General features: G+C 34.7%; 1 protein-coding gene across 1 annotated transcript in view; it reads right to left on the bottom strand.

Moving 5' to 3' along the window:
- Positions 1–15,524, bottom strand: part of LOC128555649 (polypyrimidine tract-binding protein 1-like) — a 145,912-nt gene that overhangs the window by 124,752 nt on the left and 5,636 nt on the right. Inside the window, exon 2 of the mRNA XM_053538661.1 lies at positions 11,587–11,631. Coding sequence (XP_053394636.1) covers positions 11,587–11,625 — 39 coding nt within the window. The 5' untranslated portion in view covers positions 11,626–11,631. The remainder of the gene's footprint in view (positions 1–11,586; positions 11,632–15,524) is intronic.

Genomic DNA, 15,524 nt, shown 5'->3' with positions numbered 1-15,524 from the left:
CAGTTAATGCTCTCACTAAAATTAATCCGACACTTCATGTCACTTCCTGAGTCACTCAGACACTCCCTTATTAATACTGGACTAAGATGAGAGCTACCCATCCGCTTTGATATCAACTAAAGACAGTGTTGCTTATATAGGGGAAGTAACTCTTACAATTACTTTAATGCCTACAAGAGTCAGCTCCCTTACTACAAACTTCAGAGGACTTATCATGGTTTATCTCAATCAACGTGATGTCAGACCTGTACTAATTACAAACTACATGAAAGCTGTTTACTGTAACATGGGATCAATACAATTTTACCTGGCCTATCAATGGTATTGTCATTAGAGACAAACGATAGTGCATCATGCAACATCTGTTTACTGATACCTCCATAAATTGATGAAGTCAGTTTCAAAACTAATGCAAACATGCCATTTTATCTCTCTACTTTGTAATTTAATCCCACGTATCATGCAACATATTTGCTTAATGCTGGTTTTAGTCTATATCTGTTCTTAATAATTATATTAATCCATTCCATGGAACTTTTTTAACAGAAAGGAAAGAAGCCCAGGGCTTTTTCTTGGGTTTTAGGGGAAAAGGCCTCTGGTCAAATTGGGAATATTTTTGGTTATTTATAAGTTACTGTATATCTTGCAAAAATCTTACGTCAATAAGTATGTACCTTCAGAATACTCACTTTTTTGTGGATTTTTTAGATAAATTATTTTTTGCCTTCTTTAAGATACGTGTACATTTGTTTATGCAAACCAAACTTTCATGCTGCATTGCACTTCATGACTGTGTATTTACAACAAAGTCAAGGACCATAACTCTGGGCAGGCTGGGTGAAATCCCAAACAGAACACCAGGTGCACAAGTTCACATCCTGTAACGTCTCAGGACTTTAAGTCAAATACTTTTTGAGATGCAGGAGATACAAACTTCTATGTGCCCTTTAATGCATATTTTTGACTTAGTCAAGGACCATCTGGTCTGGCTTAATGAAATCTCAAACTCAACTTCACATTCCTATGTTCATAGTCCTAGGTCAAATACTTTTCGAGACACATGCGACACAAACTTTTAGACCCTTTTTATGCATATTTCTTACTAACTCAAGGACCTAACTCACGGCTACTAAACGCTAGCGCCACCACCAAATTGTGGTGATAACGAAAAGAGCTATCGACATTTCCGTGGTGCAGCTATCGCCCGTTTCTACTTGTAAACACGTGAGTAAAATTTATATTTTATCTTCTATTTTTATTGATAGAACTTTTTTCGAAAATCAGAGAATGTAGTTCCGTGTAACAACACTTTTACTACAGGTTGGCTGTGATTTCATTAAAATAATATGCAAATTGTGGTGTCAGGAGCTTTTCTCCCGAATCTGACAGTGGCACATTTTCATATCGGCCAGTATTCGAACACCATTCTGATGTATAGACACACTGTAAGAACATACCTGCGCATGAAAATGGTGTAGAAATGATAAATAACTATATAAGCACACACCATGAATAACAGAATCTCAGGTTAGAAGAAATATACCAGGATTTTTAGAAGTGGTGGCGCTATAACTCTAGTGATGGCGCTATACAGTAGTGGTGGCGCTGTTACGGCATACAATAATACGAACTGCTAACGCATCCGGAACAAAACAAACACCAACATTCTCTAACTGTTAATTTTCCTGCAAGGAATTATGTTATTAAAGAAAGAAAAACACGATCATAGTTTATTTACCTTGATAAAACATTCTCTATCTAAGAAAAAAAAGGAACAAAATACTCACAGACCCTTGGGACTCTTGTAGTCAAAGTAAATATTTTCCATTGTTTAAAACGTTACTAAATGTAGAATTATTTCTAACCTTTAAATATTCTACTTAAATACAAACCTAAGTGTACTTTAAATTCAGGTCAAGAAAAATAGCAGCAATACTTTTATTTCAAACAAAGATTTGTGTCCAGGAAATAATCTGAAGATAGTGTAGAATTTATTTGTTATATTAAGATTCTGAATGTTACTTCCCTTTGTTTTTATACGTCGTTTGCATGTCATTGTAAACAAAAGACCTTACTGTCACAATTCTTTCTGAAAAGTGAGTACAGTGCATTTTCAGTTCCAATCGATTGAATATGATTAATCAATAGAGCTTAGATGTACAATCTGTCAAATCCATATACATTATTTATTATTTTGCGATCATGTAGAGGTTACTACATGTATTTTGTTGAGTAACGTAATTTGGGTGTAGTGTGGGATAGGTTGATAACATCCATTATTGTAGAAATTTCCGTGGCTTGCAGACAGACATTTTCATGTATTAAAATTGAATATATCAACCACTAATCATATATAACAGCGCCACCACTACTGTATAGCGCCACCACTTGAATGATAGCGCCACCACTTTCAAAAATAGTCGTGTTTTAATTTTTTACTGTATGTTTCGTAATTCTTTTGTGTATGGGAATAAGTGTAATTCATTTCTACACCATTTGCATGCGCAGGTATGTTCTTACAGTGTGTCTAATCATCGGAATGGTGTTCGAATACTGGCCGATATGAAAATATGCCACTGTCAAATTCGGGAGAAAAGCTCCTGGCACCACAATTTGCATAATATTTTAATGAAATTACATCCAACCTGTTGTAAAAGTGTTGTTACACGGAACTACATTCTCCGATTTTCGAAAAACGTTCTATCAATGAAAATATAAGATAAAATATAAATTTTACTCACTTGTTTACAAGTAGAAACGGGCGATAGCTGCACCACGGAAATGTCGATAGCTCTTTTCGTTATCACCACAATTTGGTGGTGGCGCTAGCGTTTAGTAGCCGTGTAACTCTGGTGTGGCTTTGTAAAATCACAACTAAAACACCAGGGGCACAACTTCACACACTGAATGACAATCCTGTGAGGTTTGAGGACTATGGGTAAAATACTTTTTGAGATATGCACAACATAACTTAGGACATACGGATGGACGGACCAGGGCAACTCTTAGTGCCCTACTCCCAAAAGTTTTGGTGGCATAGAAGTCATGGAATAATCTATCATTTTCATTATGTTACATGTATCACACAATCTGGTAAAGGTTACTGTATTCTTGACCTCTGACCTACTAACAAAATATCTTAATAAACATCAAATTTTACTGACATGCTAAATTAAAATTGACAAGTCAGTCTGAAAGACAGCTATATCCCCAACCACTGTTGTGGATAGTGAAAGGATTGATGGTATTTGGTGGAACCATTAAACAATCTAGTTGTGTCCTTGACCTTAAGCTGGCAGAGGTGAATTTTGAATTCTGCACATCGTCTTGATAAGGGGAATATTACAGCCAAGTCATATTAAAATCCTTCAAGGGGTTTATGAGATACAGAGCAGACATAAAATGGAAGGCTCAAACCTTTTACCTAGAGTAGTGACCTTGATCTTGAGCCAACATGGCTGACTCATGAGTTCTGCATATACCGTCTTGATGAGGTGATCATTTGACCCAAGTTTCATGAAAATCCTTCAAGGGGTTTAGGAGATACAGAGCGGACACGAAATGTTACGGATGGCGGGAAGGACAGGAGACCATTCCTATAATCCCCCACCACTCGTGGCGAGGGATTAAAAATTGGTGGCCACTGACCAAGTGTTTGACAGATTATCTGTTAGTCAACAGTCATTCAAGTAACTTTGAACTCTGACCTTCTTTATTAAATTATTCCAAAAAATAATTAATATGCTGCCAGGGCACTAGACAACTTTTGGGGACAGGTACCCAAACCCTCAGGAAGGGGAATTTTTTGTTGTTTTAAGACAAAAAGGGGAAGATTTTAGCCATTATATATGTTACAACTTTTCACACTTATTAATACTGTTTTCAATCATTTCGAACTAAATGTAACTATGATTGCAGCAGTAACCTCCCTTAGAGGCACTATAATATAACTTGAAAGAGAGTTCATAATCTAGTTGTGTCAAACTATCATCAGGGGAATTTTCTTCTGAGAAAGGGGAAAAAAACATACTAATTCAAGAGGAGAATGGGGCCCATATTCGGCCCCAAAAATGGCCAAACGAGTGCCCTGCAGGCTGCAAACTGTTTCCAGCAGGTCTCTAGGCATGTTAACTCTTACATGCTAAACACGATTGATTCTGCCTTTGTGTCCAGTGCAGATCATGATCAGCCTGCACATCCGTGCAGTCTGATCATGATCTGACCTGTTCGCCATTCAGTCATTATTTTTTTTGTAAGCACCCCTTTAACAGTTAATGGTACTGTCCAAATTGAAAGATGGATGAGTTCATTATAGAAATTAAGCAAGGTACGGGTTACAGGGCGGAAAATTATAAACCAGATAGTAAGTAAACAGACACGCATGAGCAAAGCTTTATTCCTGCTCCTCCCCACAGATCGAGGGCTCAGCGCAAGACTATTCTAACTTGATTTTCAGAAATTAGTCAGGAAGTGAAAAAAATTGCGTTGCAGTTTTGGATATGGCCTTATAAATTGTTTCTCATCATCAGTACATCTTAAAAGGCTAAACTGATACTAAACACTTTCAGTTTTTCAATAAAATCATTTATTTTGATTTTATACACATCTTTAAACTTAGCATAGTTTTGCACCAGAAACACACACTACTTAAAACTATTTTTTTATGCAAGACTATTCTATCTCAAGTTGGAATAGTTTTGCATAAAAAAGAAGTTGAATCCAAATTATTTTTTAGCGCAGAATAATTCTAACTCCAGTTTGAATACTTCTGCAATATATCTTAAGTCATGCAGACTCATGTTGTATGAAGAAAAATGGTATATATGAGTAGTCCCATAGGAAAAATGGAACCTGAAGCCCCTACCCCAATATTTTTCAATAAATAAAAAATCTTTATAATATAATGACTTTAGTAACAAATTTGCTTATTTCTTACTTCTAATCAAGTTTTTTCTCTTAGAGCATTCTAGCAATAAATACAACAGAATGTTATTCACAAGTGTTAAGATTTCATAAATAACTGAAATCATTAAAATGAAATTCTTGCAAATATATCCCCATGTACAATAGAAATTGAAGTACCAAGCTATTACAGTAAAAGTTGTACTATAATTACTAGCAAAATGTCGATTTTCTTACATTTTTTAGCATAATTTAGACTTACATTGCATTTCATTCAACAACTGGTAAAATCAAGCATGATAAAGAGATTCCACAAAAATATCTAAGACACAGAAAACTGGGTGTCCTTTAATACACATACATCATGTATTGACCTTTTCAAATGAAACTTTAAAACTGTAACAATAACTGTTAAGCGTGTTAAGAGGAAAAAGACCCTCTGAAATGTTAAGTGCACTGAAAAGTAGCATTCATTGCAGAGATCTATCAAAAACACTTTCTAGAAACAGTTTGAACAGTTTTGTCATGCGGAAGTTGCAGATAAAACAAATGATGGACTTTTGATATAATACTGCTCCAGCAAAGGAGTAGTGGATCTTGAAATTTCTGCTAAGAAATATTTGGCTGATCTGCATTCAACCTGTCTGAAGCTATGTTTATGTTGTTTTTAGCAGGGATTAAGCTAGGCTAAGATTTTAGGGAGAAGTCACTTCTCCCTCGGCTAGGATTAGGGAGAGTGAGATTTTAGGGAAATGTGGAAACATTTTAGCGCCGTGACCAGACTTCAGGAAAGTTGGAAAAAATGGCCGGACATTTGGTCCAGCAATGCCAAAAAATCTGCCGGACCAAAAAAAATATGCCGGACCGAAGAAAATGTCAGTGTACCACGTATATGTTGCTTTTCTTTATTATAATTCATATTCAAGCCTGGTGTGATCATTTTTAGTTGTTAAATGTTGGTCAACCCTTTTATTTTCATACATTTGTTTCCTTTCACTTATGTTGGGCGTTAATTTATGTTTCTTTCCCGATCCTGCCCCGGCATAATATGTAAGTGATGCCATTTTGATATGTTGTCCGAGATATTGCAGTTCTCGGGGTACGATAATTGCCAGTCAGTCAGACCGAATCCGGATTGAGAAACCACAGACCTGTTCAAAATTGTCCGGTCATGTCCGTCGGACCGACGAATTTCCAGAAGTCTGCATGACATGCAAGTTGAAAAAGGAATAAATATACTTATATCTGTTTTTATAATGATTTCCTGTCTTTGTAAAGTAAATAACAACTTCACTGAAAATATCAGTGATTCTGTTTTCTTATCCATGTAAATCCAACCTCTTATCTTTGTGAATCTAATATAATTAAATTGCAAATTAAGGTATTTTTGTTTCACTCTTGTCTAATAATTGCCCAAACCAAGAAAACCCTTTAAATATGAAAACAATTTAAAAAAGTCAATTCCATATTGATCAGCAAAACAGAAATCAAGCTCCCAGTGCTAATTGCACCCAAAGTCAAAACATGAAAACCCATAAAAGCATTTCACATGCTCTGGTCTTAAGAGTTACCCTTGTCCCTCCATCTGTCCGTCCCAATGTGTATCATTCATAAATTATCTAAAAAAGTATTTCAGCCAAAATCATCAAACCTCACAAGATTGTTATTCAGCAAGGGAAGCAGAGCACCAGGGGTTTTAATTTGGATCTCACACAGACAAGATTTATGGCCCTTGACTTCTAGTCTAAAATAGGCATAAAAAGGGCCCAAGTCGCATGTATCTCAGAAAGTATCTGACCCAGTATTATGAAATATAACGGGAATATTATTTAGCATATAAAGTTGCTCATTTGGGGTTTTGTTAGTGACATCACTCAGTCAGACTAAAGTTATGGCCCTTGACTTAGTAAAAAGATAATTTATCATGCAAAGTTGTGTTGCATATATCTAAAAAAGTATATATATCATAGGGTCATGAAACATCATCGGAATATTGTTTGGCATGTGAAGTTATGCACATGGGATTTTGTTCTGGATTTTTGTCAGTCAGACTAGTGTTATGGCCCTTGATTGTCAAAAATATGCATAAGTGGGATACAAGTTAGTGTCACTTGAATCTCAAAAAGTATTGACTTAAGTGTAGTAAAACATTTGGGGATTGTTAAATAGCATCTGAAGTTGCACACCTGGAGTTCTGTTTGGGATTTTACTCAGCCAGACTGGATTTATGGTCCTTGACTTAGTGATACAAATAAAGTGCTAAATGTGTTGCATATATTTTTATCTTTAAAAATTCTCCTAGATTCATGAAATCATTCAGGAATATTATCTGGTATGTGAATTTGTGCACCTAAATTATTATTTATTTTTTTTCCGCTTTGTTTGGCCAGAGTTATGGTCCTTGACTAAGTAAAAAAATAAAAGATTTTTCTACATGTTTGTCAAAATGTACTTTACCTAGAGTCATAAAACATTAGAGGATGTTTTATAGCCTATGAAACTTTGCATCAGGTGTTCATTTTGGGATTTTACTCGGCTAGGCCAGAGTTTTGGCCCTTCACTAAGTGAAAAATTCACATAAAGGTCTTAAATTTGTGTTGCAAACATCTTAAAAAATATTACACATATATATTATATAATGTATTGACTACTTTGATAGAGTATACAACTTTCTATCAATACATTTGATGAGTCAGATGTTAGTAGATATTTGTCTAGACTATTTTACTGTATATATCGCCAGCTTCAAGAATGTGGTCTATGTCATCTGATTTCCATAACATAGGAGACTGTGCATTTGCAAGAAGCATAATTGCTGTTACACTATTGGCTATGCCCTTGCATCCAGCCCCATGGTACCTTGTATGCCCTTGATGATATGAACCTTGTACAGACAACATAATAACCTGAAAATGTTATTTATTTAAGCTCTTTGAAGTAAAGTAAGTGAAACAGTGTCATACCATTTTTCAGTTCTAACAGTAGTGACACAGTTTTATGTTTATTAACTTTTAAAGTGACGAAACAAGATAAAAGTAAAGGTAAAGTTTCTTGTTTAACGTGGGTAGTCGACGAAAGTCCCCACCTGGAATGGATGGAACACCTTGTTTCCAGCTGAGCCCACGGCAGGTGCCATATTTACCTCCCCAGCATCCGGTCTAGGCCGATACTGCTGGAAACAGTACCAATTTAAGTAAATCACCCAGCCCTGAACACTAGTTTGGATATCAGCCGTGACCAGGAATCGAACCCGGTCCGCTGGTGTTGTAGTCCAACCTGCTAATATATTAAAGATACACTGTATATATATGTAATTAGCTTTGTATCTGGACATATGCACAAGTTCTGCAATGGAAATACTGCGCGACGATAGAAGCGTAATATTCTCTGCTGAAGAACAAGTGCATATTTTCCCAATGCAAAGATAATGACCCTTGTATTACATACCTATCTACACGTATAAAGGTAATATGTTAATATTATGAACTTGTTCAGTAGCCTGAATAAGATTGAAAATACTGATATAAATAAAAGTATTAATGCAATGACACATTAAATTATGTTATGCACCCAGTATGAATTAGAGGCGTCAGTTTATTGAAAAAAATATGGACGTTTCGAGTACCATTGTAACTTAATGGTAACCACTTATATAGTATCAAGTCTAAGTGCAAACCCAGATCAGACATCACTATAAATGCTGTACCATGGTTTGCTGTTCAAACCATTAGGTTTGATTAAAATGTCCATGTAGCAAACACTACAGACTCTGATCAGCTGCACAGTTGATGAATGATTTTGAGCTACAATCAGGTCGTCAAGTCCAATAAAGTTATTTAGCACTCATCTGGATTTCAAATATATGCACAATTAAGTGACAAGGGGAATGCAAAATCAAACACTGAAGCCTATCTTGGAACTTATTATAAATCTGTACCAAGAGCAAAGTCCTATGGGCCTGTAACAATTGTACTCACTCCGACTTTCATGATTGGTCCCACTGCATAATGTTTGTTTGCACACGATTTCATTTACGATATAATGAATTTGTCACATTGTCAAGGTACTTCATCAAACATCAAACTAAGCATAAAACACAATTGTCATTGAAACAAGTCAAAAAAAAAAGAATGTGATGAGTGAGTTCAGATTCAAATTATGGTCAGTTCCTACGAGAACTGTGCGAAAATGTTGAGACGACACAATACAAAGTAAGCTATAAAAAGCTGTCCATCACTAGTGTCGCTCTAGGAGTGACATTGTTTCTAAAATAATTACGCCTCTTATAAAGTGCCAATGAATAATATAAAATTTCATGATTCATATACACTAGGACCTTTTTAAAAAGAAAACTGTGATACTTACAAAACTTAAAGTCTTAGAAAATAGTCTTCCATTCTGCTTTTTATAAAAGATTGGTAACCCAAAAAAATCATAACCTGGCAGACATTTTCAGACAATACAATGGAATCACAAGTGCCAAAAGAGCTATGACATCATAAACTCATTTAATGACATCATCAAGTTTAGTTAGAATAGTCTTACATGAAACATATCACAGTTAAGTTACATTATCTTTGTTTGCAAAACTAGTCTAACTCGAGTTAGAATAGTTTTGCATTAATGTGTAGTCAGTAATAATATAAAACTGTATTGCAAAACTAATCTAACTTGAGTTAGAATAGTTTTGCACAAAGTAATTTATAACTGGAGATGGAATATATTTTTGAAATTTGAAAAAAAATGAAAAAATCTTGGAATATTACTGCAATAATTTACAGAATTATGTAATTCCAGATTTTACATGAGAAAATGTGAAATAACCATTTTCTGTAAAATATCAAGTTAGAATAGTCTTGCGCCGAGCCCTCGAGATGAGAGGGCATGATTATTGTAGGCCTAGCCTGAAGTTGTTCTTCAAGATCCTCAGAAGAACAGAAGTTCACATACTGCTTCTTTTCCTGTAGACTTCTCACACCAGAATGTTCTTCTTTGCCTTGTCCTCTTCTCTGAAACTTACCTTACAAAATGTTTGACTACCAGGTACCTGTAATCCCTGTTTGCTGTTAGCAATGAATACATCAAAAAAATAATTGTTTATATTCCTTTGAATCTTTTACCAAGATATCTGAACTATGTCTTGCCTTGAAAAACATTTTCAGTAAGAATACATTACTGACCAGTTTCTCCTTTTAACCAATGTAAATACAGCTCACACAGGAGGTTCATATATATATTAATTTATACTGAAGACAACTTTTTGGCCTTAGTTTCTAATAACTTTTTCAAGGTACTTTCTTATAAGATATAATCCAACACAAACTGTTAAACCAAACATCTGTTACATTAAAGATTTTTCAAATCTACATTCTGCCTATTTCATTTTCTACCATGAACCAGTTAAGAAAACTCTCCAACTTAGGTAAATTTTTATAAATACATGAAAATAAATGGAATCAAAGTCCTTTCCATACGGAAATATTTAACTTTCCTTTTTTTGTGCAACCTTCAAACTTTTTTTTAAATGGTCTTTATTTTCAGCCTTTAGAATATCAGTGAGTTACTGCTGCTTTTAATATCTAAAATTAAGCAATTGTCACTGTAATTAATCAGCCTGGTGCTTGCTTACTTCTCAGCTTAAATATTCAGACAAGTGCTTGTTGGACTGTCTGCTAATATAACCACACTGGTGCTTGCCAAAGTGTTATCTTAACCCTTAGCCTGCTAAATTTCTGAAATGGACTGGTCCATCATTCAATTTGGGCAATACCATTCAATATTACTAGGAGTGTTCACTGGAAATTTACTGAATGAATAGTGAACAGTGCAGACCATGTTTAGACTGCACGGATGTGCAGGCTTTCTTGGTCTGCACCTGTCGCAAAGGCAGAATAACTTGCTGCTAGCAGGCTAAAGGTTAAATAAGCAGAGTGGTACCTGGTATACCCTATAAACTGATATTGTTGTTCAATACATGTAGCATTACCGGTAAATCAAAGAGGACCAACATAAGGAATTAAAACATGGTGTTTGAAGGGACCTCCAACCATGTAAAAGGGCCTCTTACCAGCTCCCACACATTCTATTCCATCAGGAGGTTCAACAAAGTCCCAAGATAAACCTTTAATTTAATATTACCTTTACTTATCTGGAGAGCATGTGCAACAGTAATTAATACCACCAGAAGTGTTTCAGATGGTAAGACAAGCTGTATTGAAAGTTCAAGGATGAGCTGAGAAAAAAATACTATGTCTTGATAAGAATGAAGTACAACTTTAAAATGATAAGAGTATTGTGTCAAGCATCAATATACATGTAAGTTAAATCCAGTGATTCAAAGTTTGGAAATCTACCTGGAAATGTACACAATTTGGAAGAATCATCTTCTTTTTTTTTTAATAAAACATAATACCCTTTTCATGGCTGATTTTTACTGGCACAAGTGTTTCACAAAGTTTTGTCGCAGAAGGTTTCTGACTAGCTGTAACCTTTAACCAGAAAATGTAGACAGATCAAATGTGCCACAGGTTCTACCAGAAATCTGGTACTTGAGAATTGTTTTGACACATTAGTGACAGTTTCTCAGAAATTTAGACAGTATATAACCTAGAAAATCATGAATAAAGGTGAAAGATTACAACATTAACTGAGATATGTTATTACAACTGTGTTGCTTGTACTTACCTTCATCCCTGGGTTGTAATATCTTTCACTCTGATGCATCAGGTTCTGCAAAACAAAATAAAATACTCCTTTTAAAAATCTTCATTACTGACATGGAATAAATGGCAGTTTTCATTTGCTGTAAAACCATTGTCTATGTAAGACATGTGTTAACATTACAAACCAGATGCTGTCTTTCACTTCAGAAAAATATGTCTCCAGATGTGTCAATTTTTTTGAATGTGTTAACTCATACAGGCAAAAGTAACAGTCCATTAGTAACTTTCAATTAAACTAATAGTGTCCAATACTAAATACAGTCAATATTGTGGATACGACCACGTGTCCTCAACGACCATTTGTCTTTAACGACCACTTTGAATTCCCCCCGAACAATTTTACTATTAAAATATTTGTGTTAAACGACTTTTGTCTAACGCGACCAGCTACCGCTAATTTTCGGCAAAACTGACTGACCTTTTTCGGTTAAGCGACCGCTAAAATTTAACTACAGTCGACATTGTATTAAGAGACCATCCAAGGGACTGCTAAGAAGTGGTCTCTTAATGGAATGGTCTCTTAATGAATTTCAGTCAGATGAAAAAAGAAAGTTATTTTTAACTGTTAATGTTACTCTATTTATTATGAACATACATGTATGGTTTAAAAATCTGTTTTAACATTGTGAACAATTTTCCAAGTCCACAAACCGTGAAAATTATGGATAGATTGTTTGTCAGTTTGACTGATTCAAAGGTTAATTGCATTCAGTCACGTGCAAAACGTACTCGCTCGTTACACAGACGAAGAAATGCCCGGTAGAATTTTGGTACCCGGTCACTTAATAGATACTTTTGTCGAATATTTTACCTGTCCGGACTACATTAATGTGGTCGCTAGTCATTTAATAAAGAAGTCGTTTAATGGAATGAATTTATATACTGAAAACGTTTGGGAGGGATTTTGACTGGTCGTTTAATACAAAAATCGCTTAATAGAGGTGGTCGCAAGTACGATGTTGACTGTATGTCCATATTAAATCATCTTTACATCAAACACTGCCGCCGATTAATTATGAGAACGTGTTGACACTTAATTCTCGATTGCAAAAGGTGAGAAATGCAAGTAACATCTGATGGGATCCCGCAATCACTGCATAATTATTAGCAAGAGACCGATATGACCAATCATATTTGTCGTTGTTTTTAAGATCCGCCCATTTTTTCCAATAATAACTTGACCTTGATAAATAAGGAAAATCGCATTTCGTGTTATACATGTATTGTAAGCTGTCCTATGTGTAATTGATTGATCTTCAATATGTCTAAACGGGAAGTGTTAACGTTGGATGATAGAGCTTGTGTGTTGGAATTAAGTAAGAACAAAAGTGCTCGTAAATTGGCTGAAGAAATGGGCGTAGGAAAAACCCAGATCCAAAACATTCTGAAAGGGAAAGCAGAAGTGTTGGAGGATATTGAAAACAATGTTTCTGGTGATCGAAAACGTGCGAGGAGAGTAACTGTTCACAAGGATGTAAACAATTTGGTATATGAGTGGTTTAAGGACGTGACTGCTAGGAGAATGCCCGTGTCTGGGCCTATCTTGTGCACTTAAGCTCTAAAGTTTGTGATTGATATTGGGGACATTAACTTTAAGGCATCGACGGGATGGCTTGCTTCGTTCTTGAAACGCAATAAAATTATGTAAAATTCAGCTGATTTTATCGAAGTAAAACACACAACTTATTACACTTTAAAGTTTTATTGATGTATGTAAATATTTCATGCATATGTTAATCTTTATTCTGAAACACTTGCATAAAATGAAGAGAATTTTAAACTATTAAACTGAAATGAATAACATGCATTTTATCTGCATCCTTACCCAATGTGTCTCTTACATACACCACATGAAAACCACGTGAAAACTTAAGTCCAATATATTATAATGCCCAGTTTCCGTACTTTGTCCTAAGAGACCGTTGTGTTAAGAGACCACTTTTTGCCTGTCCCTTGGGTGGTCTCTTAACACAAGATTGACTGTATATATAACAAAGCTACTTGTAAAGCATGTGCCGCCTGTGATAGCCTGCAGAAGATAGCTGGTTGTGAAATTTTCAGTTTCATAAATGCTATGACTTTGACCTTTGACCTAATGATGCAAAAAAACTAATATTGTCATTAAGGTAGTTCTGTATGTTCGGATCGAAATTTTTTCTACCATGTAGAATTTGATTAAACCCTGATATTTCAAACCTTCAGAATATACTTTAAAAATCCAGCAAATAAAAAAGATAGGGTTGTGTGCTTGATTTTTTGCAAGACTTATTTGGAAAATTTGGACCTCACGTAAGTTTTCATTATTGAAGTCTATGGGAAAATCACAACTTTCATAACATTTTCGCAAATAGAAATTTTTCTATAATGTAGATTATAATGAAACTGCCCACAGTCATAAATAAACATACGGCCTATAATGTGGTGAAATAAAATGTATTGGTTTGTGTGCTTATTTCTGAGATATTTGACCATGATTAAGGTGAATTGCACATTTCAAGCTAATTTTAAGACATTATTTTGAATTATTTAAAATGTCAGATGTTTTAATATCAATCAGAACTTCAGAAAGATAATAATGGTGCCATTGTTATAAATTTACTCACGGGTTGCCATTAATTAATAAAATGATTTTCATTTCTGACGCCAAATCTAGGCTTTATTTTTTACGCTTTCCGGACAAATGACGTTACGTCATCACTTCAGATTTATCAAACATGCAGAACTGTTTGACTGCTGTAGGTCCAACAGTCCAAGCATTCTCCACATATTGTTTACTTTAGTCTTCAATCAATAATAAAAAAGTTTAAACATTGAAATAAGAGGAAGGGGAGGAGGTACTTGCATGTGTTATAAGAAAATAAAAATGAAAACATTATGTGTGTCTATAGGACCATACATGTGATAAGTTCAGAATCCCAAAACTGGAGGTTTGCCATTTTTCAGCTGGAGTTTGGGTCTCAAAACTGGAGGTTTTTTATCTACATAAATTAAGCGTGCGGACACAAAACTTAAGAGACAAAATCCAACATTTTAGGTCTCACAATAACGCATAAGTCTACAGCAGAAGAAACAATCCTTATAACTCTTGATTTGAATTTTGACAGTTATGCCACTTTTTAACTTACATTTTTTGGTTAAAGTTTTATAGAATGTCCAATATAATATCTCTGTTACATTCAAAGCTATTGACTATTATTCCCCTTTTACTGGCAAAGCTTTAATTGCCCCTTTTACTGGCAAAGCTTTAATGCAGAGTCAATCACTGAGAAAAGTCGAGCATGCTGTCTTACAGAAGCTCCCTCTTGTTCTAACTTTAAACTTTCTTAACAGATTAAATTTGTAGAAACAAGGTCTCAATTTAGGTTTAAAATGGTGGTGAACATGCATTAACATTATTCTACTCGAGGACTGAAAAAAAAACGAAGCTCTAAATTGGTCTGACAACGAATCATAAATTATGTAAATTCCTTACCCCACCCACTTTCGTATAAAAATACTGATCATAAACGAATTTGACATGAAAAACAGAAATGCATCAACATGTACTTACCCTTACCAAAATTATGAAGATTGATGTTATCAAATAAATGAGTGTGTGTTTTCATCTAATTTTCAATGAAATAAGTCCAATTTGAGTAGCAAATTAATTTGGTAAACATTGGAAGAAAATGGCGTAACTGCATATTAAGGGGAAATAACATTCTTTTTCTAAAAATAGTAAAGGGTTGGTTTTTCCAACAATTATTTATGTGATTTTATTACCGAACAAAACTTCTTTTTGAATAATAAAAAATTCGTTTCCGCTGGGAATTATTTCTTATGACAGGGAGTTTTTTGCTTCAAATTTGTAAAAATTGGAGCCTAATTGGCATTGAGAATTGGCTGATATTCGGCCCCGTG

This window comes from Mercenaria mercenaria, chromosome 3 (genome assembly GCF_021730395.1).
Source record: "Mercenaria mercenaria strain notata chromosome 3, MADL_Memer_1, whole genome shotgun sequence".
NCBI lineage: Eukaryota > Metazoa > Mollusca > Bivalvia > Venerida > Veneridae > Mercenaria > Mercenaria mercenaria.
Note: the sequence above shows the minus strand (reverse complement) of the source record. Positions and strands in the feature narration are given on the sequence as shown.